At 54.5% G+C, this 27,944-nt stretch overlaps 4 protein-coding genes and 1 long non-coding RNA gene across 5 annotated transcripts in view; 4 read left to right on the top strand and 1 right to left on the bottom strand.

Moving 5' to 3' along the window:
- The window catches only part of SAMD1 (sterile alpha motif domain containing 1), a 2,994-nt gene extending 823 nt beyond the window's left edge, over positions 1 to 2,171 (top strand). Inside the window, exons 2-6 of the mRNA XM_040241645.1 lie at positions 3 to 202; positions 621 to 915; positions 1,006 to 1,102; positions 1,217 to 1,328; positions 1,428 to 2,171. Coding sequence (XP_040097579.1) covers positions 3 to 202; positions 621 to 915; positions 1,006 to 1,102; positions 1,217 to 1,328; positions 1,428 to 1,586 — 863 coding nt within the window. The 3' untranslated portion in view covers positions 1,587 to 2,171. The remainder of the gene's footprint in view (positions 1 to 2; positions 203 to 620; positions 916 to 1,005; positions 1,103 to 1,216; positions 1,329 to 1,427) is intronic.
- A 638-nt stretch (positions 2,172 to 2,809) lies between these two features.
- CUNH19orf67 (chromosome unknown C19orf67 homolog) lies at positions 2,810 to 6,191 on the top strand. Its single transcript, XM_040240913.1, has 6 exons — positions 2,810 to 3,731; positions 4,403 to 4,547; positions 4,670 to 4,770; positions 4,857 to 5,042; positions 5,397 to 5,531; positions 5,972 to 6,191. Exons 1-6 carry the CDS (start codon positions 3,394 to 3,396, stop codon positions 6,144 to 6,146), a joined length of 1,080 nt encoding a protein of 359 aa, XP_040096847.1. The 5' UTR covers positions 2,810 to 3,393; the 3' UTR covers positions 6,147 to 6,191.
- A 493-nt stretch (positions 6,192 to 6,684) lies between these two features.
- On the top strand, positions 6,685 to 7,903 carry LOC120864087. The gene is made up of 2 exons (XR_005721129.1): positions 6,685 to 6,896; positions 7,549 to 7,903. It is a non-coding gene; the product is annotated as an uncharacterized LOC120864087 (long non-coding RNA).
- A 2,928-nt stretch (positions 7,904 to 10,831) lies between these two features.
- MISP3 (MISP family member 3) lies at positions 10,832 to 14,523 on the bottom strand. The gene is made up of 4 exons (XM_040240910.1): positions 14,388 to 14,523; positions 12,037 to 12,867; positions 11,436 to 11,509; positions 10,832 to 11,195 (listed from the first exon to the last, which is right to left on the bottom strand). Exons 2-4 carry the CDS (start codon positions 12,602 to 12,604, stop codon positions 11,184 to 11,186), a joined length of 654 nt encoding a protein of 217 aa, XP_040096844.1. The 5' UTR covers positions 12,605 to 12,867; positions 14,388 to 14,523; the 3' UTR covers positions 10,832 to 11,183.
- A 4,044-nt stretch (positions 14,524 to 18,567) lies between these two features.
- PALM3 (paralemmin 3) lies at positions 18,568 to 27,627 on the top strand. The gene is made up of 8 exons (XM_040240912.1): positions 18,568 to 18,753; positions 21,592 to 21,640; positions 22,543 to 22,623; positions 23,058 to 23,200; positions 23,338 to 23,422; positions 25,644 to 25,689; positions 25,778 to 26,908; positions 27,173 to 27,627. The coding sequence occupies exons 1-8, from the start codon at positions 18,713 to 18,715 to the stop codon at positions 27,625 to 27,627; spliced, it is 2,031 nt and encodes a 676-aa protein (XP_040096846.1). The 5' UTR covers positions 18,568 to 18,712.
- Positions 27,628 to 27,944: the final 317 nt, after the last annotated feature.

The raw sequence follows: 27,944 nt of genomic DNA, 5'->3' as shown, positions 1-27,944 counted from the left end.
GCGGGAAGTCGTGCGCTACCTCGGGGGTAGCGGCGGCGCCGGCGGCCGCCTGACCCGCGGCCGCGTGCAGGGTTTGCTAGAGGAGGAGGCGGCGGCTCGGGGCCGCCTGGAGCGCACTCGTCTCGGAGCGCTCGCGCTGCCCCGCGGGGACAGGCCCGGGCGGGCGCCCCCGGCCGCTAGCGCCCGCGCGTCGCGGAGCAAGGTGAGCGCGCCGCGGAGGGGGGCGCCGTGCGGTGGGCAGGTGCTGGCGAAGTTGGTGGCGGGCGAGAGTCCCAGGAGGAAGCGGGCCGCGGGCGGCCGGGGCTTTGCGCTTCTTCCCTGCGGGCTCGGGGGGGTGGTGACCTTGGCAAGTGACTTGATCTTCTCCAGCCTCAGTTTCCTCCGCTGTAAAACGCGACTTAATAGCAGTAGCGACCTCTTGGGGTTGTTGAGCGAGTTTAGTGAGATTTGGCTACTGAGAGCTTTATTAACACAGAGCCTGGCACGGAGTGGATGTGTAAAAGTTAGTCCGTGTTGGTATTAAAGGTGGTGGTGAGGCAGTCCGCTTGGTCCTGGATCCCCGGGTCGGGCCCAGGGCTAGAACAGCTACTACCCTTATGAGCCTCCTTCTCTCGCACCAGAGGGGTGGAGAAGAGCGAGTGCTTGAGAAGGAGGAGGAGGAGGAAGATGACGACGATGAAGAAGATGAAGATGAAGTGTCTGAGGGCTCCGAAGTGCCCGAAGGAGACCGTCCCGCGGGTGCCCAACACCACCAACTTAATGGCGAGCGCGGCCCTCAGAGTGCCAAGGAGAGGGTCAAGGAGTGGACGCCCTGTGGACCCCACCAGGGCCAGGATGAAGGACGCGGGCCAGCGCCAGGCAGTGGCACCCGTCAAGTGTTCTCGATGGCCGCCATGAATAAGGAAGGGGGATCAGGTAAGGATCCCTCTGGGTGGGGGAGGGTGGCTGGTGGGAACGAACTGAGCCCCAAGACAAAACCACAGGCATCTGTTTTTTATTTCCCAGCCTCTGCTGCCACTGGGCCAGACTCCCCATCCCCCGTGCCTTTGCCCCCAGGAAAACCAGCCCTGCCTGGGGCTGATGGGACCCCCTTTGGCTGTCCGTAAGTTGCAGTGTTTTGAGACGCGGGGTGGGGGGTGGGGGTGCTGCCCCGGGTGTGTGTGACGGAACCACAGGAGCGTCACTGCTCACTGGTTTCCTCTGTTCCAACGCGCAGTTCGGGGCGCAAGGAGAAGCCGGCTGATCCTGTGGAGTGGACGGTGACGGATGTGGTAGAGTACTTCACCGAGGCTGGCTTCCCTGAGCAGGCCACAGCTTTCCAAGAACAGGTGGGTTCCGCCCCCTCAACTTAGCCCCAGGGTTTCAGGGTCTCAGTGGGGGTGTATTCTGACCCTGCGCTCTCTCCCTTTCTCCTCTGTCCCACCCAGGAAATCGATGGCAAGTCTTTGCTGCTCATGCAACGCACAGACGTGCTGACAGGCCTGTCAATCCGCCTCGGTCCAGCCCTGAAAATCTACGAGCACCACATCAAGGTGCTGCAACAAGGCCACTTTGAGGAGGACGACCCTGACGGCTTTCTAGGCTGAGCGCCCAGCCTCACACCCCTGCCCCGACCCACTCCAGTCTCCATCTTACCCAAGACCCCCAGGAGTCTGGGAGCTGGACGGGGAACACCCTCAGCCCTCGTAACAGATTCTAGTGACGGGGCATTCCTACTCACCTCTCCCCCAATATACATGCCTCTGGCCCCCCTGGCACATCCTATACTCCCTGACAAAGGAGTATGGGTGGAACAGGGCCTATTCCTTTCACCCCAGGAGGCCAACCCTTCCCCACCCCCAACCCAGTCTAGGACATTTGGGGGAAAGAAAATGGGGGCTTCCCATCTTCCCTAGATCCTCTTCAGTTCAGCCAGATATTTCCTATATCAGTGTTTTATTCTGCCTGTTCATTTTGGTGGGTGGCCTTTCCTCTCTCCCCCACCACCCAGGCCCCTCCCCAGTCTGGCCCTGGCCTCCAGCCCCTGGGAACAGCTGGGAAAGGGGTCCCTGGATCTTCCCTATCCGTCCTCCCCTTTTCTTTCTGTTTGTTGTCGCTCCAGCTGGCCGTATTGCTTTTTAATATTGCACCGAAGGTTTTTTAAATAAAATTTTAAAAAAAGAGAAGAAGAAAATGCAATGGAGTCCATTTCATGAAAGTAGTCCGGGGAGGAGAAGAGTCACCCCGGCCCCCTGGGAGTCTTGGGTTTAGGACAAAGCTGTGTGAGGAGGGAGACTGGGTGGTGAGTGGTGCTGCCTCAGAGCTGGCTGTAATTTGACAGTAACTGTTGCAGAAGAACAGGATTGTTTGTTTCTTCTGCCATCTCTCCTTTCCCAGAATAGTCTCTGGGCACACAGTAGGTGCTCAAATATTTAAGTGACTAGCAGTTAACTCTAGGTTTTATGAGCATTCTCTGGGTTCTCACCAGAGCCCCATGAGGCAAAGCTCATTAAAAAAAAAAAAACACTTTATAGACCTGGCAACTGGCTCATCACTGCAAAGATGCTGGCTCAGTGTCACACAGGGTGGAGTTGGACACCTGTCATTCTTTATCCAGCGTCTTTAAGTATTATTAATGTATTTGGCTTCAGACTTCTGTATCTGACAACCTTTGCATGCATGTTAACAAAGAATCCAGCCTACAACCTTGGGGGGGTAGAAGTCTGTTCTGGGCCCATGGTAGGGTCCCCAATCCTCAAGGTCTTTTTCATAAAAGGGACAGGAGGGACTGGGCCATCAGATGAGATCATGAGATGGGAAAATCTTTTCCAAGTGAAGATTTTTATTGTTAGTAATAGTGACAACTACTACATCACAAGAGCCTAGTAAGTTCTAATGCAGTTTCTCAATTCCATTAGGTTTTTTTGTTAATACAGATTCCAGGGCCTGGGGGTCAGAGTCAGCGAGCGGGGCGGGGCCTTCCTTGATTTCTATACTTGCAACCCCGCGGGTTTGACGAGCGGTGAAGATCCCTCCTCCCTAGGAAACCACCTCCGAGAGTTAGATGCGCTGGCCCCAGGCTGCGCCCCCAAGACACCGCCGCGCCAGCAGCAGCCGAGGTCACCTCCCCCGGAGGCGCACCCCACTGTCAGGTTCCGGGAGCGCGCGTGTGCGCGGGGCGCCGCTGCCGCGCAGCGCGGGCAGGAGCGGCGCGCCCCTCCGGCGTGTTGAAATTCAAATGAGGCGAACTCCCTCCTCGCGGCGCCGGCAGGGAGGTCGAGGCTGGGGTGAACTGGAGGAGGGACGCGCTCCCAGGCCAAGCAGGTCCGAGGTACCCTGGGCGGGGTCGAACCCGCGGCCAATGTGAGCAGCGGAGGCTTAAAGAGCTCCGTGGTCCCCGCCTCTTGCCGCACGATGGCAACCGAACAGTGGTTTGTGGGGCCGCTCCCCGCGGGCTCTGGAGAAACGCCGCCCCTGGACGACTTGGAATCTGGGGCACAGCCCTGCGAAGACCCCTCGTGGTCGCCTCCCCCTGGCAGACCTGGGAACCCACCCGAGGCGGAGCCCGAGAACGGTGTTCAGGGACAGCTGCCGGAGGCCTCCACCTCTACGCCTTCCCCGGAGCGTCTGGCCCCAGGCCCCCGGCCCACCCCTCCTCGCCTGCCATTGGACACCATGTTCAGCCCCATCACCGAACAGCTCTGCTACCTGCTTAAGAAGGCAGATGATTTCCAGAGCTACTTGCTCTACAGGTGATGCTCGACGGGGTCCCAGATTCTACCATGGATAAGGAGACAGAGGAAGGTTTAACAAAATGGGCAAAATACACTAGGTTTGCACTGGGAGCTAGACGAAGTAAATGGCACTAGCTGATCAGCAACCCAATTTCAGAGTTATGAGAACTGTGTAGAAATTTGGGGTTAGGGAGGGCGGACTGCTATGTGGGCTCTTGAGGCTGCCAAACTGCTAGAACTTTTCTCCCACTTTTTAACTGTTGGCTTAAGTTTTGAACCTTGGGCAGGATAAACAAAACCTTTCTGGGCCAGATTTGGCCTGCTGGCTACCAGTTTGAGACCTCAGAGGATAATATGATTCCCAGACGGAGGGAAGGGGGACTGTGATGCTCACAGATCAATGTTCATTGGAATCCCCTGGGAGGTTGTTTAAATCCTAGATTTCTGAGCTTCACCCAGGGAATAGTAGTAGGTCAAAGTCAGACATGGGACTCAGGTGTCTGCATTTTAACAAGTGTTTCACATGTCTTTGATGATGGTGGTCCTGAAAGGTCCTCTGAGAAAGGCCTGACACTGCAGGAGTTTGCAGTGGGAATCCAGGCCAGGGATACAGGTGGGAGGGGTGAGTAGAATGGGAGAAATTGGTGGAGGAGCCAAGGACTCAGGCAAAGGCCCACTTCTCCCTTCAGCAGGGACCGAGTGCAGAAGGAACAGTTGGCAAAGGCCATGCCCACCTTCTTGCGGATGTGTGAGCCCTACTTCCTGTACCTGGAGGCAGCTGCTCGGAGTGTGCCCCCCGTCTATGGAGCCCTGCAGGAGCTGATCCGAAAGGGGGTGTGTGTGTGGAGCAGGTTTCCTAGACCCTGATGCCCCTTTCTGCATCCCTCAGGCCTGGAGGATGGGGAGGATGCTCCTGGAAGGCCAACTAATCTCGTTATGCCCCATCTTCCATACAGCTACTGGAGATCTCCCAACAACTCACTCTTCGCCTGGAACAGCTAGTCCTAATGTATGCCTCATTTGGGTTCGTGAACTTGGAGGAGACTGACCCCCTAAGGTAAAAGCATAAGAGATTTGGCTTGGGGTCAGGGGTGGAGGAGCCCAGGGCACAGCCTCATTCCTTACTCTTTAATTTCCTGCCAGCATCTCCTGTTTCTTCTGCGGGAGGTTCTCCATCAGTCCTTCCCACGAAGTGTCCATCTTCAGATACTGTGCCCCTGCCGCCTACACCGCCAGCCACTTCCCCCGATACCTCTATAAGAAGATGCGCTGGAACCTGGAAACCACCCCAGAGCCCAGCAGCCGGGAGCAAGATTCCCATGTGGATTAGTGAGTCCCCTTATCAGAATCCAAGTCCTCCCCCTCGCTATGGGAGAATGCCAGTTTGGGCCACTGAACCGCCACCAAAGTGGAAAGCCAAGCAAGAATTCAAGAACATTTGCAAGGTCATCCTCACCTTAAATATACATACATACATAGATACCCCCATCAAAATAGAAGTACTTATCTTAAAAAAGTAGGCTGATAGGGAGAAAAGGCCTCAGTATTGTCACATGCCTACCTGAGAACCTGAAGGCAACTTTTGATGAGTTTCCACTTTATCTCCAAAATTAGAGCCCTCAAACAGAAGAACTGAGAAACTACTCACTGCTCACTTTAAATTGCTGCCCCTTCCCCTCCCAGCTACTTCCTATGCTATAGAGATACATGGGAAGACACAGGCAAGAGTCCGGCCAATTCCTGCCCCCAGATTCAGAAGCTGTGGTCCATCGGCCGATGGGTGCCCCTAGGACCAGCCGAGGATGACCTTTATTCATGGTAGGAGCCAGGGCAATGGTAAGGTGGGTGGGGTCTGGAGGGAGGGACAGAAACCAACCAGAGACCATTTGCCTCCCTCAACACTGTTACCATTGATGATAATGAATTTTATTGTGCCCTGAAAAGCGTTTATGCAGACTCCTGTAACAACCCTCTGAGGTCTACACTACTAGCCCCATTTTACAAAGGAAAACAGGTGTTCAGAGAGGTTAAGTTACCTGCCGAAGGACACACAGCTCGTTGAGCCATCAGCCAGGTCAGGGATTAAATTGCTCAGCCTCCCAGAGCCTTACCCTCTAGGTTTCTCATCAACAAGGAAACCACTTTCCCACCCCCAGCTGAAACAAAGCCTCTTTCAGCCACAGCCTTTCGCTCAAGGGGAGGGGCTCCCGAGTAGCAGGGGACGCTCACGTCCCGGCCTGTCTGTCCCTGGCCCCCAGGATTTTGTGCCCGCAGCCGCCCGGGGACTACCAGCAGCTGCTGACCATCGGCTTCGAGGAGCCGTCGCACATGCTGGCCACCGACCTGCTGGTGCAGATCCTCACGGGCCAGGCAGGCATGGCTCGGCCCCCGAGCGCCGCCGGGCCCGCGGCGTGGGCCGCGCAGGAGTCTTGAACCTGGAGAGAGGGTGGGAGCTGGAGCTTGACAGTTCCAAACTCCAGAAGATGGGGTAGGGGAGGGGCTCACTTGTTTTCCTAGTGCGGCTCGGCCTGCCTTCCAAGGGGCCAGGCCGAGCTGGCCCGTCCGCACTGGATCCGGCCCGGCCGCGGAGCCCTGCTTGTGAACACATCAGTTTTGTGTTAAATAAAGAAAGAGGTCACAGGCTCAGCGTCCGCTCGGTGCGCCGCTCCCGTCCCTCCCAGGGAGAGGAGGCCCCGCCCACTCGCTGTGGCCTTCTGGGTAATGTAGTCTTATGGAAACAAAACTGTGGTCTACTGACTGACCGACGGGAGCTCAGAGCATGCGTAGGGGCTGGTACGAAGCAAAAAGGGAAGTAGCGGCTCCTGTCAACAACCGGAACCCAGATAACCGCAAGTTTCGGGTAGCGAGGAAATTCAACGCCCACTGTGAGAAGGAACGCAGGGCTACGCCCACTCTCATGTTTTGACCCGGAAATTATTTCCCTGTACCAAAAAAGACTCTATTTCCCGACGTGCCCCCAGGAAAGGGCCAGCGATCAGTTTCCTAAGCGCCGATCAGTTTCCTAATCTTTCTCTTCCAGCTTTTGGGTCATGGCTTGGGCAGGTCGCTGTACCCTCCTGAGGTGTCTGGGGTGCGGGCTGGTGGGAGAGCGGTGAGGCACTCCAACTTGGGAACGCTAAGCTTCACCCTAGCCTTGGACTGAAAAGGAGACCGGGTTGAGAGGTGAGCCCGCCTACCTAGAGCTTCAGAGGCCAAGTGGTGGAGCCTGGACCTGATAGCAACTGGTCACTTGCTGGGGGAGGAGTGTCCTCATTCGGCTGTCACTCAGCTGCGAGTTACCCACCCCTCTCCCCTTAAACTAACGGACACCTTTTGATTCCCTCTAGCATTTTCAGAGTTGGAGGAGAGATTTGGAGCCCTGCTTACCTAATAGTTCCTGACACATAGTATTATCATGTGTTATGATTATCCCAGTTTACAAATTATAAAAATAGAAACGTGAAGTGAATCATGATTAACCAAAACCCTTGTCTTTTTGGAGTGGGAGTAGAGGCTTTTGGTGACAATTTCTGACTGCACCAAGGATTTTTTAGTCCACAACCGAGGAGTTTGAATGAGTCCAAACGGGTTCTGAAGTTCCCTAATACTGAGTCAAGGGCCCTCTGAGTTCACCACCACCACTGTTTAGACTCAGTTCAGTTCAGTGGCTCAGTCATGTCCGACTCTTTGCAACCCCATGAACTGCAGCACGCCAGGCCTCCCTGTCCATCACCAACTCACGTAGCCTACCCAAACTCATGTCCATTGAGTCGGTGATGCCATCCAACCATCTCATCCTCTGTTGTCCCCTTCTCCTGCCCTCAATCTTTCCCAGCATCAGGGTCTTTTCAAATGAGTCAGCTCTTCACATCAGGTGGCCAAAGTATTGGAGTTTCAGCTTCAACATCAGTCCTTCCAATGAACACCCAGGATTGATCTCCTTTAGGATGGACTGGTTGGATCTCCTTGCAGTCCAAGGGACTCTCAAGAATCTTCTCCAACACCACAGTTCAAAAGCATCAATAATCGGAGCTCAGCTTTCTTTATGGTCCAACTCTGACATCCATAACATGACTACTGGAAAACTGTTTAGTCCAGTCCAATAGGAATTTGAGCCACAAATGCAAGTCACCTATGTAACTGCAAATTTTTAAGAGCTATATTAAAAGAATAAAGAGGTCAGACTTTTATTGATGTTTTTATTTAACCCCAGATGTCCAAAATATTTTTGCAACATATAGTCAATGTAAGAAATTGAGGTATCCCCCTTTTTTGGCACTAGGTTTTTTAAATCTGTGTATTTTGCACTTACAGCACATCTCAATTTGGACTAGCCACATGCAGCTTTAATTTATCTTCCCTTAAGACAAATCCACAGGCCACTTAAAACTAGATTTCTGGTGGGTGGTGGCAGTACGGGGAGAAGGAAACAGGTCTGATTCCTGGGTCCTGTTGGTCAGGAGGGAAGCCCTGGTGGCTCAGTGATAAAGAACCTGCCTGCCAATGCAGGAGATGGGGGGAGTGGGGTCCCTGAGTGGGGAAGATCTCCTGGAGAAGGAAATGGCAACCCACTCCAGTATTCTTGCCTGGGAAAATCCCATGGACAGATGAGCCTGGTGGGATGTATAGTCCATACAGTTGTAAAAGAGTCGGGCACAACTTAGCGACTAAGCAACCAGTAGTTGCTCAGGAACTGTCTACACCCATGATTCTCTAACGTTAGAATCACTGGAGGGTTTGATCACTAAGTCTGGGCTAGAACTTTTTTCTTGCAAGATCTCAAGTGATGCTGATGTTTCTCGTCCAGACACCACACTTTGAGCCTGTATCAACCTATATCGAGCTTACATCAACCTCGTGGCTCTCAAACTTGGCTCCATGTTAGAAACACCTGAGGAACTTTACTGATGCCAAAGCCTCTATCAGAATCTGATTTATTTGACATAAGCATGCCTCAGGTAACTTTAAGAAGCATGCCTCAGGTAACTTCAAGAAAGTTCATGAACCCAGGTCTACACTTAAGTTCTGTCAACTCAACATCCTTAGCCCTTAGCTCCTCTGCAGGGGATTAAGAACAGGTTCTTGGTGTTTCCATTTTCCACCTTGGCAGTGCTGGCTCTGAACTGCAGTGTTGAAGGCTTGAGAGTTCCTCGAACTGAAAGATCAAACCAGTCAATCCTAAAGGAAACCAATCCTGAATATTCATTGGAAGGACTGATGCTCCAATCCTTAGGCCCCCTGATGCAAAGAGCTGACTCATTATAAAAGATCCCGATGCTGGGGAAAGATTGAAGGCAGGAGAAGGGGACAACAGAGGACGAGATGATTGGATGGCATCACCAACTCAATGGACATGAGTTTGAGCAAGCTCAAGGAGATGGTGAAGCACAGGGAAGCCTGGCGTGCTGCAGTCCATGGGGTTGCAAAGAGTTAGAGATGATTGAGCAACTGAACAATAAATGCTGGCTCTTTCTTGCCTTTCTCTCCATTCCTCCCAGAGTCACAGTCAAGATGTGGTCAGTGTGCTGATGATGGGGTCGGGGGTGGGTCCTTGGGCTGAGCTACTTTTAGGATGCAATGCTGTGTGAGCTAGACCCAGGCATAAATCCAGGAGTTTAAACAATGATTCTAAAACAGTCTTTTCTGGGTCTCAGCACACCACTAAGAATTTGATACATTAAAACTTCAGAATATACTGCACTGATGCAGCTTTACAGCTTATTTTGAACCCCATCGGGGGGCCTTGGACCCCTTGTCTTGGGACCAAGGGAAGTTAAGAAGGACTTGCCAACTGAGCCACAAGCCCTATTGCAACAGGTATTGTTTGCTGTCTGCTCCTACCTCCCACCAATTAAAGTTTTCTAAATAGCCACAATTATTTAAAGTTCAGTAGATTTCTCTTTTAAAGATGATTTCCAGTCACTTTGGGGCTTTTTGGTTTTATTTTATTGTAGATTTTTTGGCTGCACCACAGGGGTTGTGGGATCTTAGTTCCCAAACCTGGGATTGAACGAGGGCCTTCCTTCGGCAATGAAATCATGAAGTCCTAACCACTGGACTGCCAGGGCATTCCCTCCAGTTGCTTTTGGAAAACAGAGACTTGACACCATTGAGCTCACTCACTCAAAGCATGGGTGATACGGAGGAACCCCTACCTCCTTCCTGTTGAAACAAGGTCTTTGTTTTACAGCACACCCTCTCTTTTAATATATGTCTGGGGTCTGGAAGAGCTTCCCTGGTGGCTAAGACAGTAAAGAATCTGCGTGCAATTTTGGAGACCCGGGTTCCATCCCTGGGTTGGGAGGCAACTGACTCAGTATTCTCGCCTGGAGAATTCCATGGACTGAGGAGCCTGGCGAGCTACAGTTCATGGGATCTCAGAGTCAGAAACGACTGAGCAGCTGACACACACACACACTGGGGTCTGTAAGCATGTGAGGTTTACAATTGCTGCTGCTGCTGCTGCTAAGTCGCTTCAGTGGTGTCCGACTCTGTGAGACCCCATAGACGGCAGCCCACCAGGCTCCCCCGTCCCTGGGATTCTCCAGGCAAAAACACTGGAGTGGGTTGCCATTTCCTTCTCCAATGCATGAAAGTGAAAAGTGAAAGTGAGGTCGCTCAGTCGTGTCCAACTTTTCGAGACCCCATGGACTGTAGCCTACCAGGCTTTTCCGTCCATGGGATTTTCCAGGCAAGAGTACTGGAGTGGGGTGCCATTGTAGGCAGATTATAAATGACCTTACATGCCCTGCTAAGGAGCTTGAACTACCAACACTTTTTTTTCTTGGTAACTATTGTTTACATCCCCAGGGCGGGAACAACCTCTTATCACTTCTGTCTAGCCAGCACCGTGCGCGGGACGCGTCGTTTGGCACCAATAAAGGGAGGGCATGAGTTCGTTTGTCCCAAAGCCGCAGTCCGCAGTTCGCGCCCGCATCGCTAGGGGGCACTAGGACCCCGGCAAGGCCGGGGAGACCAGCGGCCACAGAACCCGGCAGCGACAAGGGGACATTCTGCATTCCGGCTGGCGCCTCCCGTGTGTCTCAGGCCTTCCTCGTCTCGCCGCGCTCCTGCCACACCCCAGGAGAAGAGAACCCAGAAGAAAATAGCCTGCACTGTCCAGAAAGAAAGGGCTTTATTGGGGAGCAGGGACAGCCGAGGACCCCTGTCTAACAGACAAGGCCAGGAGAGGCTAAATGCCGTTTGCAGTTAGGCGGAGAAAGGCTGGGCCGTTTTACTGGCGGGGTGGTGATGGCGGTGTTTCCCAATGGGGACTAACAGTTTTATAGAAGATTCTGGTCAGTTTCACAAAGTCAGGCTCAAGGATGCTGATCGATTGCGTCTTCCCCGGCACAGACCTGTGGCCCTTCTTCAGGCCTTCCGCGGATCCGGAGGGCACTCCTGAGCGCCCGGGCCTGAGCGTCTGCGGGGCGTGTTACTTTCCTCGGGGGACCCCAGAGGGCCGGAACCTCAAGGCTCCTCCTGCCAGGGGGAGGGGCCAGACCAAAGGCAAATCTTAGCGGCGCGCGCACCGCGAATGGGGACACCCAGGCGCCGGATGGAGCAGTATGGGCCCCACGACCACCGCCTCCTTCTCACTCGCGGGCCACGCCCGGGACTTGGGGTCCTAGCCCGGTGACTTCCCAGGGAGCCCTTTCGCTAGCCCAGTTTTCTCCCACGCAGAGGGTTGGGGTAGGGGCAGGAGGGGAAAAGGGTTCCCACCTGTTCCAGACCGTTCTCCGAAGCCTTTCTGCGAGGAGGCCAGATCACCGCCAGCTTTCCGTCGCCCCTGCTCACTGCGGAGGAAGGGGCGCTCAGCTGGGATTGCACACACACACACCCCACGCCTTACCAGCAGGAGGCAGCCAGGACGAAGGAGAGCGGCCGCACCCCTTAAATACACACAGGCGTTCACCCCCCTCCTCCCCGCCGAGGCATCCGTCCCGAGGGAGGAGGGGGGAACCCCAGGGAGAGGGAAGGCGAACAAACCCAGACTGAGGAGGTAGGAACCAGAAAATTCAGAGGGGGAGATCCAGGTGTGCCAGAACCCAGGGAGGGTCCCTGGGAACCCGACAAAGACATCTGGGATCCTCCTCCCTTCCCCCACCACAAGCCTAGGTGGGGTGTGTCTGAGAGTCCGACGGGGTTGGGGGTGGAGCATAGGGACGGTCAGTCCAGAAAGGGTGGGCAGAGAGAGGAGAGTCTGGGGAGTTTGGGAGCCAGGAAGGAGGACACTGAGGATTAGAGGGCCACTGGAGTAGGGGAGTCGGTGAAAGCGGCTGGAGCCCTGGGAATCCCCAGCGTTGGGACGCCAGTGGCTTACCCGTTAGGCTGGGCGCGGGCTCCTTGAACTCGGCGGTGCCGTAGAGGCTCAGCCGCTGGCGCTGCAGCTCCCGCTCGCGCTCATTCACCTCGCGCACCTCCTGCTCCAGCAGCGACGGTGCGATGGGCGGCGGGGCCCGAGCCAGCACCGGACACCGGCCCTGTACGACTGAATGCGGCCGGCCTCTGGGCTCGGGCAGCCTCTGCGTGTCTGCACTGCCCTCCGCCGCGGGTGAGGAGGAGCACCCGCCAGCAGCCTCGAAAAAGCGCTTGAGCTCGCCCAGGGGCTGCGGCGGCGGCCGGGCGCTCTGCTTCGGGACTTCGGGGCGCGCCAGCGCCGCCTGCCGATAGGCCTCCCGCTCGATGTCTCGCTGCATCTGCGCGCCCGCCCGAGCGCGCTCCAAAGCGCGCGGGAGCGCGGGGCTGGGGCCCGGCAGGCTGAGCACCGGCCGCACGCGCAGTTCAACGAGTTCACTGCCCGCGCGACCTGGGCTCAGGCCCCGGCTCCGGCGCAAGCTTTCTTCGCGTTCGCAGCTGCGGCGAATTTCGCGCTCGATGGGCGTCTCCATGAGTGGCTCCTCTAGGGGATGTTGTGGGGTATCCGAACGCAACTAGAGGGCTTCCGAGTTCGACTCAGAGGAGGTTTCCGGACCTTGATAGAGACACTGCTCCAGGAGCCCGTGCCTAGCGCTTCAGACGGTTCAGGGTCGTCGCTTCCTTGCCCAGGACTCTCAAAGCCCCCAGCTGCGGTCCGGCCCAGGACGCTCTGCGTCCTGCCTCGCTGATGGTCCGAGGACTTCCCTCTCTTGCTTGGGGGTCTCCGCGCCCTGGTCTGGGGAGGGCACGGGGACGTCGGTATTCAGCTCTGCGGCAGGCTTGGGAGTTTCTCTAAGCCGGGGGATTCAGGCCCACGCGCTTCGTTCGACCCCAGGGCTCCGTTCTGCTGCCCAAGGGCCTAGGTGTCCAGGGTTGGGAGCAGCTCGGAAGCCTTAGCTCCCAGCGCTGGAGTTTTGATGCCTAGAGCTGGGACACCCTGCCCTGCGCAGCACCTGTGGTTGCAATTGCCGTTCGCGGGTTCCAAGGCGTCGCCCGCACAGGCCACTTCTCTGACCCGCCCCTGGCCTCCAAGAACTGCCCTCGGGGGGCAGGGCCGGGCACCGCCCCCTGCACCTGCCGGCCGGACTCGGGGCCCCGCCCTGGCCCCGCCCCCGAGGGGGGGCGCCTCAGCTGGGCACTGGGTTTGGTCCACTGACGCGCCTGTCAGCTCGGGGGGCATTGGATGTTTTAGAAGAGAGCTTCCCTAGACCTAGCCTGCTACCTGGGGGCGCCAGTCTAGATGCAATGTTCACTCAATGGGCGCCACCTTGGCACCTTTTCGGGCTCGCGTCCCCGGCATTACCAGGGGGCTTGGTCCCACCCAGCTGCACGCCTGTCTGAACCTCTGAACCATTGTCTTCTGGTGGGGTGTCCTCTGAAATCATCTTTCCGGGGCCTGGCCTGGCCCGCCAATCCTGTCAGCCGCCTGGCAGCGACAGCAACGGGCTCCGGGCTGTCCTTTCAATTTCCACCCCTGCAGCGCACAGTTCGGGCTGGAGGGGGCGCCAGGAACCGCCTCTCCGCCCGCCCCAGTCTGTCTTCCAGTGCCTCGGCTCACACTTCCAAGCCGAGCGCCAGTGCCCGCGCCAGGCCCATAGGGCGCTTCCCCTCACCCCACCCGGAAAAGTTCGCGAGCCGGCCGCTGCCAAGCGCACTCCCAGACCGAGGGACGAGGCAGGCATGCACACAAAGCGCGCCCAGGACCCAGAAGAGGGGCTAAGGTTGGAAAGGCGGTCACCTTGGGCCCAGGCGACTGGGAGACCCAGTGAAGTATCCAGGCTTGTGCGGGAAGTAGCTCTCTGAAGCTGGGGTCAGATTGTGGTGTTCTTGGCCAGGATTGATGCCAGGAACAGGCGACCTACTCCCAGGAACATTTTCCACTCTCTTCCACTGGGCTTTCGCCAAAACCTGCCTCCACCCCTCCCCCCTCCACTTTGGGATGACCAGTGAAAAAGATAGTTACCTGAAGAAAGGGTGGGGGGCGGCTACACAGTCTCAGGAGTGCCAATAATCCCCCAACTCTCTGCCTACCCTGGTGACTCTCTTTTCCATTTGCCCTCTCGCTCCACTCTCTCCTGGATCCCAGTCTCAAGCTGCTACACTCCTCCCTCTGACTCTATTGGCCCAATTGGAATTGGGCCCACCTGGGTTCCATCCCACTGAGAACGTGAGCTAACCACTGAGAACGTGAGCTAAGTGTCAGCCTTCTCCAAGACTCAGTTTCTTTATCTGTAAAATGGGGATGGTAGTACTTACCCCTTTGGGAGGTGATGACGATGAAAACTCTACTTCTGGAATGAGTTGTCTCTACAGTGGACTCTCCACTTGATCACCTCCTGTTCCTCTTCTTCCCCGATGGCTCAGTGGTAAAGAATCTGCCTGCAATGCAGGAGACACGGGTTCAACCCCTGGGTCAGGAAGCTCTCCTGGAGGAGCAAATAGCAACCCACTCCAGTATTGCCTGAAAAATCCCCATGGACAGAGGAGCCTGGCGGGATACTGTCCAAAGGGTCACAGAGTCAAAAATGACTTCACATGAGTATGTGCATCTCTCTTCTAGCCATGCACACTGTGCTCTTGGTTCCACCACACCACTGACCCTTCTCTGTCCAAGGACCTCCGTGACCTCCATTTACCAGACCTGGTCACTGGCTTTGCCCTGACTTCCTTTCCACCAGCTCCTTAGTCTTGGAGAACGCTACCCACTTATGGTTTTCCTCTGACCTCCCAAGTGCCCGTTTTCAGACTTCTGGTTCACCTGCATCAATGGGGTTCTTTCCCCTCTGGCTTCCATTGGGTTTGGCTGATGGGAGAGAGGAGAATGAGAGATCAGGATGTTTATCTCACGTGTTCTTCCAAGCTTTGTTGGCTGTGTCCCTCCACTGCCGGCAGCAGGGCCAAACAGCTCTCTCTCTCCAGGGCTATGGGGTGGTAAGAGCTCACAGCTGATGCTAACCCAGCGAGTGCACTATGCCTTGTTTATTTCCTTCTATTGAGTTCTGATCAATTACTCAGTTTAAATATACAATCTCTTTCCTGCCAACACTCAGACCTTGACAAACTCCAGTTTGACACTTTAAACAACATCTCTATGCAGATGTCTCCCAAATTTATATCTCTAGCTCTAATTTCTCCTCTGAGTTTCAACTCATATCCAACAGTCCCCAGTCTAATAGATAGGTCAAACTGAACACTTTCAAAACTGAATTCTTGGTCTCCCACCAACTCTACTTCTCTTTACTACATATAGCAACTCACTCATTCTGTTTTTCATGTCCCAAAATGTAGAACTCAGCCTCAATTTCTTTTTTTCCCTACCCACCCCCAGTCCATTCATATATTGGATTGCTGTTTGCTCTACCTCCAACACATATTATGAAGTAGTCCACTTCTCTCCACCCTTTTCCCAGCCATTTGTTGCCATCCGATGTCTCTCCACCAAACTTAGGAGAAAAATCCAAATTTCCTACCCTGGCTCAAAACCCCTTCCCACTTCTCAGATCTCATCTCCTGACACCCTCTCCCTTGATCCCTCCTCCATCTGAACCTTTATGCTTTCCTCAAACTCTGCGATTGCATTCCCACCCCAGGGCCTTTGTACTGGCCTTTCTCTCTGCTTGGAATGACTCAGCATATCGCTGGCTTCTGCTATTCAGATGTCACTTGATTCAGATGTCACTGCTTCAGAGAAGTGGTCTCTGATCACCCAGCCTACCTCAAACACAGCTCTTCTCCGTAACTCTATCCCTGCCTTTTTTATTTTTTGTAATTAACCCAGTACTACAGTTGGGCCTCCCTTGTGGCTCAGATGGTAAAGAATCTGCCTACAATGCAGGAGAACCAGGTTTGATCCCTGAGTTGGGAAGATCCCCAGGAGAAGGGAATGGCTACCTACTCCAGTATTCTTGCCTGGAGAATGCCATGGACAGAGGAGCCTGGTATGCTACAGTCTATGGGATCACAGAGAGTTGGACATGACTGAGCAACTAACACTTTCACAATACTCTAGTTATCATCAATTACATTTGTTTCTTTATTTGTATATTATCTATTTCTGCCCGCCCCCCACCTCAGCTGGAGAGTGAGTGGTATTACAGAATTTTCTGTTTGCCATGTTCACCCAGCTCTCTCACGCCTAGAACAGTGCCTAACACATAACACTTACTAAAGAATGTTCCCAAATTTGGGAACAAAGAAATAGACTTGGAAGTTGCCATTGAGTTTAGGAGACAGACACAATTATAAACAGAACGATCTTGCCTCAAGGTGGAACCCAGGACAAGAGTTCCCTTTAGGGAAGCCTATGTAAGTGTTGATCTAAATAGCTAACAGTTATAAAACCAAGCTACAAGCAATGAAGAAAAATATACACTCTCCTCCAAAAGGTGGGAACAACCCAAATGTCCATCAACAAATGAATGGATAAGCAAAATGCAATCCATTCATACAGTGGAATATTATTCAGCCATGAAAAAGGAATGAAGCACTGATTCAGGCTAAAATATGGATGAACCTTGACAACATTATGGAGAAGGGAATGGCAACCCACTCCAGTATTCTTGCCTGGGAAACCCCATGGACAGAGGAGCCTAGTGGGCTACAGTTCATAGGGTCTTGAAGAGTCAGACACTACTCAGCAACTAACACTTTCTCTTTTGAAAAAATTATGCTCAGTGAAAGAAGCCAGACAGAACAGGCCACATATTGTATGATTCCACCAATTTTAAAACATGTCCAGAATAGGTAAATCTACAGAGACAGATGCAGATCAGTGGTTGCCAGGGTCTTGGGAAAGGAGTGTCTGTTTAATGGGTACAGAATTTCCTCCAGGGGTAATGAAAAGGTTCTGGACCTAGATAGTGGCAAGTTGCACAACCTTGTGAATGTATTAAATGCTACCAATGGTAAATTTTGTGTATTTTACCACAACTAAAAACTAATTTTTAAAAATGTGTTCTCTATTTCTATCATGGCAAATAAGCTTTTATTAAAAAAAGAAAAATTTGGCTGACTTGAGTCTTAGTTGTGGCACAAGAGATCTTCGTGCCTCATGTGGGATCTTTCGTTGTGGCGTGTGGACTTAGTTGCCCCACAGCATGTGAAATCTTAGTTTCCAGGCCAGGAAGCAAACTCATGTCCCCGTCATGGCAAGGCGAGGGTTTCTTAACCATTGAACCACCATGGAAGTCCCCCAAATATGCTTTTAGGAGGATCTATTGGGTTCACCAAAAAATTCACTTGGGTTTTGCCATACCATCTTCGGGTTGTTGTTACGAAAAAAAAGAGTTCCAAAGGACATTTTGACCAGCCCAATAGAAGACCAGGTTCAACTGAAACTATTTTGAATCCCCAGGAGTTTTGTACTTGGCATAGGAAAACCCCAGGCCTCAGTCCAGCCCCGTTTGTTTCACACCCCCAAGTCTGTCCTACACAATGAGGGGCCTTGTACATGTACCTAGCGACCCCATCCCATGTACCCAAGCTCTTTCCTCACTCCTCTGCCACTTTTCAGCCATCCTGAGTAGGATCTAGAGCAGGGAGGAAGGATTTAGTTGGGCACATTCCCTTTATTCTGTTCAGAGGGAGCAGACCCTCTGAAACAAGGAAGGGGCCTAGGGGACTCTCCTGGCGGTCCAGTGGTTAAGACTGCAGGGCCATGGGTGCAATCCCAGGTCGGGTGGGGTGAACTAAGACCCTGCATGCTGTACAGCTTGACCACAAGAGTGCTGGGGGCTGCAGCAGACCAGCCTGGAGAGTAGGAGATGATTTCCCCAAGAGGATGGTTGGATAAAACACGATCCGCTGAGAAAAGGGGTGCTGCTCCTTTAAGAAAAGGATAGTGGGAGGATTGAATAGGGACTTTCAAGACTTGGGTAAGAAATTCTCTAGACATTTCTCATCACCACACTCCCCGGATAGTTATCACATTTAAGGGGCGTCCAGTGTCCTGGAGGCTATTTGATCGAATTCTCTCATTTTCCGAAAGGGGAAACTGAGGTCCAGAAAGGGAAGTTGCCCTGAGTTGTCCAGAGCTCAAGCCTTCTGGTGCTCATGAGGCACAGGCTCTGGTCTCCAGAATCTTCTGGTGGGATCAGCCCTTCCTCCTCACCCCAGAGATCAGGGTCCAAGAAGGGAGGGCAGTAGTATGTAAAAGCAACAGTATTCGAAGGCAGGTTACCTTTGGTGGGCAGCCGGACTTGAAATGTCTGGGGTGCCAAGTAAAGGTGCCCTTGTCTGAGGGAGCTAGGGAGAACCAGCCCTAGTCCACAGGCTTGACCAGGCATGTGAGAGTGTGTTTGCTGGGAGGCAGCCGAGTGCAGCAAGGAGGCCAGTGGCTGGTAAATAATTGATCAGGACAGCTGATAGTACCTCCCCAGAACTGCCCGCCAGCCCCCAGCCCCCCTCAGCCCGGCCCAGGCCTCCTGGCCCAAACCAGCTGGACCAGCTCTCCCAGTGCCCGCCTGCTGCCGCCCCCCACCCCCAACTCCAACAGCCAGACACAGCCTCCGGGGCACTTTCGGCAAGCACCCGGGGTGGTAGGTCTGGAATTCGGAAATCAGAACGTGGGCTTCTGGGCAGAGATGGCCCTGCAGAGCCATGTGTGGTCTCTGGCCACACCCACGTAAGTGTCTGGGATCAGGGGGCCAGTGGGCAGGGCCTGGGAGGGGCTCATGGAAGATGCTGGCCTTCCTATGGGGGACGGCGGGGTGGGGGTTGTTGCTGGTTAGAGCTCCAGCTAGCCTCTCCTAAGGTGGCCAGGAAGAGTGAAGGGCGGCTGGCAGTCAACCCCGCAACTTCCTTAACGGCCCCCTCCCCAGAAAGTCGGCTGGGAGATGTGAATTCTCACCCCCTTGTTTTTTTGGTATTTTCCACTGGCAGGCTTCAAGCCCAAAGTCCAGCCAGAGGCGGGGTGGGGCTATTAGTTGAATGGGGGATGGGGAATGTCAGGGTCTCTCACTCTCATATTTTGCCTCTAAATTCATCCTTTGGTGTCTGGGGTGGGATGAAATGCTCGAGATCCAAAAGGGAAAAAAGTTAACAGTTCCCAAACTGAAAAAGAGGATTTCAACAGGGAAATGATTACCTACTTAATGAAATGACCACCAACTGTCCCTGGCAGGGCAAAAAGCTGAAGATTTAGAGATAAGCAACATTGAACAAAGTGTGCAGATTGTTTTAATATTTGAGACGTGAAGGCCTTTGAAAGTCAGAGGATGGAGGGGGTTCCAGAGGTTTGTAGAGACTTCTGGAAAAGGGGCTCCCTCCAGGGACCCCAATTGGGTCCCTCACTCTTTTGGGTTCCCCGTTGCATTATTCACCAACTACAAACCTGGTTGCCTAGCAATGGGAATCTGATCTCCCCCCACCCCCCCAGCAAGGAAGAGGCAGAGTGATTACATCTTGGGCGTGGGAGAACAGAGGGGGTACTTTAGCCTCCCCCAGGGCAAACCTATTAGCAGGGGATCTGAGCTTCCTTCGGGACACCCTTTAAAGCATGAACTTCAGCATCCTGCCCTAACTGGACCCACCTCCCCAAGCTGATCTCTGGTCCCCTGGCTGTCAAGATGAAGATGCCTGAACTTCCATTTCTCCACAGTGTTCCCAGTATTTGGGCTCTAAGAGCCTTGAGTTCCAATCCTGACTCAATGACCTTAGACAAGTCTTCTGCCACTTCTCAGAGCCTCAGTTTCTTTTTCTGTAAAATGAGGACAGTAGTACTATTTACCTTTTAGGATGGTCGAGAGGGTTAAATGAGTTACTAAAGTTTTTTGAAAGTGAAAGGTGCTCAGTCATGTCTGACTCTTTGCGACCCCATGGACTACAGCCTGCCAGGCTCCTCTCTCCATGGAATTTTCCAGGCAAGAATCCTGGAGTGGGTAGCTGTTGCCTTCTCCAGTGGATCTTCCCAACCCAGGTACTGAACCCAGATCTCCCGCATTGCAGGTGGATTCTTTACCATCTGAGCCATCAGGGAAGCCCCAAATGAGTTACTAGGAGTAAAGCATTTAACGGTGCCCAGCACATGGTGTGCACTGGCTAATGGTTGGCTGATTTTCTTCTCAGTTGGAACGTCAACTCAGCAAAAAGTTGACTACAGTGTCTCAAGATCAGGGCAGGGAGGAGGAGGCGGAGATGGCTGCGGGAGCCTAGCGGAAGCCCCGTAGAGCACTTAGAGAGCTATATATAGTAAGTGCTAAATGCCAGCTCACTTTTATGCCTTCATGGTGAAGCCAGAGAAGATCCGGGAGGCCCCACCAGAGTCTGGGCAATGAGGTTTAAGCTCATCCGATAGGATAGTGCTCAAATTAATAAATGTTTGAGGGCTTGCTCTGTGCCCACCCTAGGCTACATGTCAGGACCAACAGGCAGATAGATATATCCTTCTAGATATTGGAAGCACCTCCATGTAGCTGGCACTCAGTGCATCTCTGTGATGGTAAGTTGCCGTGACAATGACTGTCCCCGACGTGCACTGCAGTACCAACCAGTCTCCAGCTTCCAGGCGGAGCCCAAATGGACTAGGGGTGCCCCGGAGGCTGAGAACTGGGGATCCTGGGGTGCTTTGAGGAGGACAACGATGGGGGAATTGCGGGTTAAACCTTAAACGGCAAGCCCCCCTCCCCCCCGTTCGGAGTCCAGCACTAGGCAGTGTGACCTGGTGATCCTTGCCCCTTGGGAGGGTGGTTTGCAAGTGGAAGAGGCAGCTCTGGAGTTACCATGGCAATGGCATGTGTCCACAGCGAGATGGACACTTCTCTCCCAGATTCTCACCCCCTCCCTCAACCTGCACGTAAGGGATGCTAGGTAACAGCCAAGGTCCAGAGAGGGTGGAGCTTCTGGGAATGGTTATTATAATTAATTAAAAACATTATTAGTCATGGGAATTATTTAAATTATCATTATTTTTCTTTTTGACTTGTGGGATCTTAGTTTCTCTATCAGGGATTGAATCCCTGCCCTCAGCAGTAAGAGCCCAGTTCTAACCACTGGACCGTCAGGGAATTCCCTAAAATTATTATTAATATAAACCATGCTACTGTTTTGGGGGCACAATGTCCTAAGATTTTCCTGCATAGATAGATACTTCCCTGCAAGGGAATCTCTCTCTGCAAGGTGAGGAAGGGTCAAGCTATTCTGGTCCGTTTTACAGATGGGGAAACTGAGGCTCAGAGGGGTGATGTCAAGCCTCAGAAGGGATTTAGCTCAGCCTGTCACGGCCTGGGCTCTCTCCCCCTCACGGGAACACTGCCCTCTGCCCCGACTCCTCCCAGGTGCAAAGGGGAAATAGAGGAAAGTACTGGGTTTGGTTGATTTCCAAGCAGCTCAGGGATCTTGGCTCAAAGAGGGGTGTTCAAGAGATGGGTCTGCCGAGAGTTGGGCCCCCGGGAGGCTCCTTTCGCAGCCCAAGCCGGCCTCCCCTCAACCCCGCTCCTCCTCAACCCCCGCCGCCTCCCTGCAGGCCCATGGCGGAGAGCTCCCTCTATCGGCAGCGCCTAGAGGTCATCGCGGTAAGTGACGCCCTACCAGTGCGCGGCGCCCTGAGCCCTGGGCACCCCTCGCCATACCCAGGCCTCTTCCTCACCTCTTTCCTATCACAGGGAGCAGGCCTAGCGCTCTGAACGTGCGGGAAGCACCCTCAGCTCCAGGTGTGCCTGGGGCGCCCCACCAAAATCCTCAGGCCCCTCTGCTCCTTAGTTCTTCTGTATGATCATCAACATCCCCAGCATGGAGCTCTGAGGACTCCGCACTCTCAAATCTGCAGCATCTGTTCCATTCTTGAACCCCGTCTCCCAAATACACCATGTCTGAAGCCCCCTTTCTCAGACCCCCATATCTGGACCTCATCTCTCCGAAGCTCCATCTCTGAATCCCCATCTCACTAATCCTCTTCTCTCTGGTCCTCCACTGCTGCACTCGTATCTCTCTGGACCATCTCTACATCCTAGTCTCGCTGGATCCTCACGACTGCACCTCCATTTCCGACTCCCCCCCTCACTAGCCCCCTCCACTGGATCCTCATATCTGGACCCCCATCTCTCTGAATCGCATCCGTCTTAATCAATCACATACCTCAGATCCCTCCCCTTCTGGATTCCCATTCCGGGGCCCTCCCCATCCACAGACCCCGCCCCCCTTCCGCCGGGGCGAGACCTCCGCAGCATCTGGGGCGCGGCCAGCCCCGCCCCCGCCGGCCCCTCCCCTACTCGCTGCTGACTCAGTGCCTCCGCGCCCCCCCCACCTCTTCTCCGCCCGGGGCCCCGACGTGTGTTCCGCTACCTGGTGCGGCTTGCAGCCCCGGGAGTCCCGGGAGCCCCCGCTAACCCGGCGGAGAAGGGAGGGTGGAAGGGGAGGCGGCGGCCCCGCCCGGCCCCACCCGGCCAGCGGGCAGCTCTGGGTCCTCTGTGCGCAGGAGAAGCGGCGGCTACAAGAGGAGATACGCGCGGCGCGCCGCGAGCTAGAGGAAGAGAAACTCCGCGTGGAGCGGCTCAAGGTTGGGGGCGGCCGGGGGAGCCTGCTTAGCCCGGGCAACGAAGTCGGGGTGTCTATGAGAGTCAGTTCTGGGAACCAAAGGAGCCTCTCTTTAGACATGAGGTTGGGGGAGTTGGTTCCAGCTTCGGGGGTGGGCATCTTCCCCAGCTTGGAAAGTGGTTGGTGGTGATGGGCACATTTGTTCCACCTTTGGGAAGATCTTGGGAACGTGTTTGTTCCGCTTTGGGGTAGAGAGGGGCTAAGAGGGACGTTGATTGCCCCTTTGGGGGTGTCTGTCCCATTCTGGAAAAGTTGGGGAGATTGATGGGTGTTTCTTCCCGCGTGGGAAAGCTGTCGGCTGGAAACGGGGTGGCTTCCCACTTGGCATTATTAGGGCACGTATCCCAGCCTGAGGCAGAAATGTCTGTCCGTTCACATGACCCTTCCCATGGCTAGAGGAAGTCTCTCCGGGAACGCTGGCTAATGGACGGGGCAGCTGAGGAGCCAGAGCGGCCCCAGGACCCCACCTCACAGGACCCCCAATCACCTGAAGCCCAAGCTCAGGCCCGCATCCAGAACCTGGAAGACAGCTTGTTCACGTGAGTAGGGCCCCCTTCCTGGTGGCTTTGCCCGTCTGACTAGGCCAGGCCCCTCCGCCCACTCCGCTGAGATTTCTGGTGAGGGTGGCCCACTGAGCCTGGGGTCCAGGCTCCCAGCAGCCCCTTCTCTTCCCCAGACTCCAATCCCAGCTGCAGCTGCTGCAGAGTGCGTCCACAGGTGCCCAGCACAAGCCCTCAGGCAGGCCCACCTGGCGACGACAGGTGAGGAACTAGGGGATGTGACCAGCAGAGCTCAAAGCAGTACCTCTCCAAGCACAGTTGTGTTTTTCTGTGACCCTGCCATGTGGCTGTCTTAATTCCCTGACCAGGGATTGAACCTGTGCTCCCTGCAATGGAAGTCCAGGTGCTTAATCACTGGACCGCCAGGGAAGTACCCAAGCACAGTTTAGGTGCTGGGTCCTCTTGTGGTCTTGGGCAAGTTGCTTTCCATGCCTAAGCCTCAGTTTCCTCATCCCTAAAATGGGGATATATAACAATAGCACACCGCTGGAAGAGGCGTGAGAGAAGGCCAATGAGATCATAGCTTGGTACTGGAAGCAGGCACAAGGGAATGTTTTGATATGTTGTCGTGTTGTGTTAATCACTGTCGTGTCTCTTTGCGACCCCATGGACTGTAGCCCGCCAGGCTCCTCTGTTCGTGGAATTCTCCAGGCAAGAATACTAGAGTTGCTATTTCCTTCTCCAGGGGATCTTCCTGATCCAGGGATTGAATCGGGATCTCCTGCATTGCAGGCACATTTTTTATCATCTGAGCCACCAGGGAAGCCCTATTTTGATATTTGATTGCCAATATGACCTAGATGAGGAAAGTAGTCAGAAAATGTTGTGGGGCAGGGTTGGGGCTGGGGGGCTGGGGCTGGGAGTTCCCTGGCAGTTAGGACTTGTTGCTTTCACTATAGTGGTCTGGGTTCAATCCCTGGTTGGGACTACTAAAATGATCCCACAAGCCGCACAGTTTGGCCAAAAAAAAAAAAAAAGAAAAGAAAATGTGGGGATGTGTTCTCAGAATTCAGCCCCCCAAATGGGAAAAGAGTCCCCATGAGATGGTCTAATGATTTGAGGCATCTCCATGATTTGAGGGGTTTTGTTTTGGTAATGCCTCTATTAAGATATAATCCACATGCCGTACAACATATGGGTCTTTGAAAACCAAGACGATACGACTTCACTGAAAATTTGGCTCTCTGGGTTGTCCTTGAAGTCCATACCATAAATCCAGTAACTGATGCACCTGGCCACAGTAAGCTGTGGATTTTCCACAGCCCCCACCTCTCCTTGATGCCTTTGGCTCCCAGGTGCCTGTCTCAGGACAGAGAGGGAGAGAACTTTGGACAGAGGAGGGTAGGATTGAGACCTGTGAGGAGATCTGTGGGGTTTGGTTAAGGTGGCTTGCATGGCCAGGTCCCCAGCGCCCCTCCCTGAGCTCATCTTTCCCTCCATCCCTTCCTCATTCCACTCAAGCCACCCTGACCCTTTTCTATCCTTTGAACTTGCCTAATTCATTATAGGCCCAGGGCTTTGCTCTTGCCTTTCCCCTCTTTCTGGAATGCCCTTCCCACCTCTTGATTCAAGGCTGGCTCTTCTCACCTTTCAGGCCTTTGTTCAATGTCACCACCTCCGAGAGGCCCTCCTGCATCTTTTTTTTTTTTTTTTTTGGCTGCATCAGATCTTAGTTGCAGCATGTGGGATTTAGTTCCCTGACCAGGGATCGAACCCGTGCCCCAGAGTTGGGAGCATGGAGTCCTAGCCACTGGACCACCAGGGAAGTCCCCCTCCTGCATTTTATACCTACAGGAGGCACCCCATCACCTCCCAGGCATTTCTTAGCCCCTGTTCCCCCTGCTATTACAGCCCTTCTCACTTCCTGAATTATAGATTTGTATTTTATGTTTATTACCTGCTTCCTCCCACTGGAACTTAAGTTCTAATAGCAAAAGTCTTAAATATCCTTTAAGTGGGATTTCCTAGGTGACTCAGTTGTAGAGAATCCGCCTGCTGGTGCAGGAGATGTGAGTTTGATCCCTGGGTTGGGAAGATCCCTTGGAGTAGGAAATGGCAACCCGATCTCATATTCTTGCCTGGAAAATTCCATGGGCAGAGGAGCCTGGCGGGCTACAGTTCACGGGGTCGCAAAGAGTCAGATACGACTGAGCACGCATGCATGTCCCTTAAGTAACCTCAGTAGCTGGCAGCGTAGATCCCCAGTAGAGGGAGTGGGTGCACGGACACAGGATTGACTGGGTACATATGATGTGCAAGGCAGTGCAGCAGAGGGAGGTAAGACAGGTGAGGAAGACTCATGCTTTGGTCCTGAAGTAATGGGGAGCCATCAGGGGAGTTTGAGCAGGGTAGGGGTACTGGCATGCTGGAGGCTGGAAGTGAGATGGGGGCTGCCCTGACCTTGTTTCTGCCATCCCTGCAGGGTCACCGTCCTCTCTCCCAGCCCAACGTGGAGTCAGGTCCTGCAGGTGGGTGTTTTGAGGTCTGGGGGTCGCAAGAGGAAGGGCCTGAATCTCACTCTGTTGCCCCATCTCTCCTCTTCCCTGACTCCCCCAGGCCAGACCGATCTAAACAAGAGAGCCTCCTTACCAGCCGGACCGGTGGGTGCATACCCGGAGTCCCCCTCCGAGCCCAGAACTGAGGCTACCGGGGTTCCAGCGGCCCCAAGGCGGGTCCCTGGGGCAGCAGGGACCTCCTCAGAAGCCAATGGCCCCTGCCCTGGATCCAGCCCCCCTCTGGAGCAGGAGCCAAGTCAGGGGGTGGTAGCACCTGAGGGGGCAGTGAATGAAGCCAGAGGGGGAGGCATGGTGAAGGTGGTATGGGAGGGGTTGAGGCCCACGGAGGACTGTGCCATCGGGACCACAGGCCTGGAGCTGGAGGCTAAGGTGGAAGAGATGGTGCTGGAGGCCATCGGGGACAAACAGGAAGCCAGCCATCCAGAGCTCCCCTCGTGGGTCAAGGAGGACAGGGCCATTGTGGAGGTGGTCTGGGAGGGGGTGGGGGGCACAGAGGGCAGTGACTTGGAGGCCATGGTGGAGGCAGGCAGGGCCCCAGAGGCCATGCAGACCAGATCCCTGGGGCTCCGGGAGGGGTCGGGGGGAGCAGCTCCTGGAGAAGGTGCCCCCAGGAGCAGCCCTGATGGTGATGGGCAGGGGGTCTTTGGAGAGGAGGGGTCCTTCATCTGGGTGGAGAGGGTGACCCTCAGTGAGGAATGGGAGGAGCTGGAGGTGGAGGGATTGGAAGGGCCAAAGGCACTGGGAAGGGAGGAAAAGGATGAGAGTCCATTGGAGGTGGAGGGCAGAGGCGAGGAGGAAACACGGGAGGCGGAAAGGAGGCGGGTGGAAGGGCCTGAAGGTGCAGAGAAGAGAGGCAGTGAGGGGAAGGCAGGCGCAGAGCCAGAAGCAGCAGAGACGTCAGTGGCGCTAGAGAGGAAAGGAAGCCCGGACTCCATGGAGCCAGAGAGAAGAGGTGAGGTACACGTGGAAACAGAGATCAGACAAAGTGACGAACCATTGTCGGCCGAAAGAAAAGAAGTTGAGGGACCTCTGGGGGCAGAGAGGGGAATAGATGAGAAGCCATTGGGAATAGAGCAGAAAGGAGGTGAGGAAAAGCTAGAGGCAATCCAAGAACCATTGGCAGCAGAGAGAAAAGAAGGGGAGGAGTCACTGGTGGCAGAAGGAATAGGAGGTGAGAAGCCACTGGAGGAAAAGGAAAAAGGAGATGAGAAATCACAGAGGGCAGAGAGAATGGGAGATGAGGAGCCCTTGGAAGCAGAGAAAACAGGAGACGAGAAACCACAGAAGGTAGAGGGAACGGGAGGTGAAGAGCCACTGGAAGCAGAGAAGACAGGAGATGAGAAATCGCAGAAGGTAGAGAGAACCGGAGGTGAGGAGCCATCAGAGGTAGAGAAAAATGAAGACGAGGACTCACTGAAGGTAGAGAGAATGGGAGCTGAAGAGCCGTTGCAGACAGAGAAGACTCTTGGGGTCGAGGAAGAGCAGAGAGAGTCAGAAGAAGAAAAGGAATGTCAGGCAGAGGACGTGAGTGAGGCAGGGGCTCCCCCAGAAGCCAAGGAGGCGCCAAGGCCGGAGGATGAAGGACAGCAGCCCCAGGAGAAGCAGGAAGGCTCCCCAGAAGCAGAAGTGGAAGCAGTGAGGCCCCAAACTCCTGCTGAGGGTCAGGACCCCACTGGAGACGCCCCCGCACTCCTGGCAGAGACGTCAGCTCAGGATCAGCCCGCGGAGTGCCAGCCACTGCTGCAGATGGAGGGGCCCAGGGCCAACCCCAGGGCCCGCCCCGTGCCCACCTACGCGCCTGCCCGGCAGCCAGAGCCATCTGCCCCTCCAGAAGGTGAAGAGGCAAGCGGCCCTAAGCAGAAGACGTGCCAGTGTTGTGCGGTTATGTGAGCGCACACCCTCTGCCGACTCCCAGCTCCTCTCACAGCTACCTCGGCCTCTTGGCATCCAGCAGGCAGTCCCAGGCGCAGATGGGGCACCAAGGGACTGACCATGGCACCTGGGAGCCAGTTGGTCTACACGTCCACCTCCACCTGGGCTTCTGGACCCCTCACCCGCTGCCTGTGACCCTGGCCCTCTTCTGTGACAAAGCCTTTTATACTTGAAAATAAAATGTTAAGCATTCGGACAGCATGAGTGTGTGCGTTATTGGCCGACGACCACCTGACCGTCTGCTGGTGGGAAGTGGAGGGCTTGACTCTGCTAGA

Source organism: Oryx dammah, unplaced genomic scaffold (assembly GCF_014754425.2).
Source record: "Oryx dammah isolate SB20612 unplaced genomic scaffold, SCBI_Odam_1.1 HiC_scaffold_5, whole genome shotgun sequence".
Lineage (NCBI taxonomy): Eukaryota > Metazoa > Chordata > Mammalia > Artiodactyla > Bovidae > Oryx > Oryx dammah.
Note: the sequence above shows the minus strand (reverse complement) of the source record. Positions and strands in the feature narration are given on the sequence as shown.

Bases quoted from the DNA above. Each gene is read 5' to 3' on its own strand.
- MISP3 (XM_040240910.1), bottom strand. From the start codon at position 12,604: ATGGAGACGCCCATCGAGCGCGAAATTCGCCGCAGCTGCGAACGCGAA. The intron at 11,510-12,036 runs GTAAGCCACTGG...CTTCCTCCGCAG, and splicing joins GCCCGCGCCCAGCCTAACGG to TGAGCAGGGGCGACGGAAAG.
- PALM3 (XM_040240912.1), top strand. From the start codon at position 18,713: ATGGCCCTGCAGAGCCATGTGTGGTCTCTGGCCACACCCAC. The intron at 18,754-21,591 runs GTAAGTGTCTGG...GCCTCCCTGCAG, and splicing joins TGGTCTCTGGCCACACCCAC to GCCCATGGCGGAGAGCTCCC. The intron at 22,624-23,057 runs GTTGGGGGCGGC...TCCCATGGCTAG, and splicing joins TCCGCGTGGAGCGGCTCAAG to AGGAAGTCTCTCCGGGAACG.
- CUNH19orf67 (XM_040240913.1), top strand. From the start codon at position 3,394: ATGGCAACCGAACAGTGGTTTGTGGGGCCGCTCCCCGCGGGCTCTGGA. The intron at 3,732-4,402 runs GTGATGCTCGAC...TTCTCCCTTCAG, and splicing joins CAGAGCTACTTGCTCTACAG to CAGGGACCGAGTGCAGAAGG. The intron at 5,532-5,971 runs GTAGGAGCCAGG...CCTGGCCCCCAG, and splicing joins GAGGATGACCTTTATTCATG to GATTTTGTGCCCGCAGCCGC.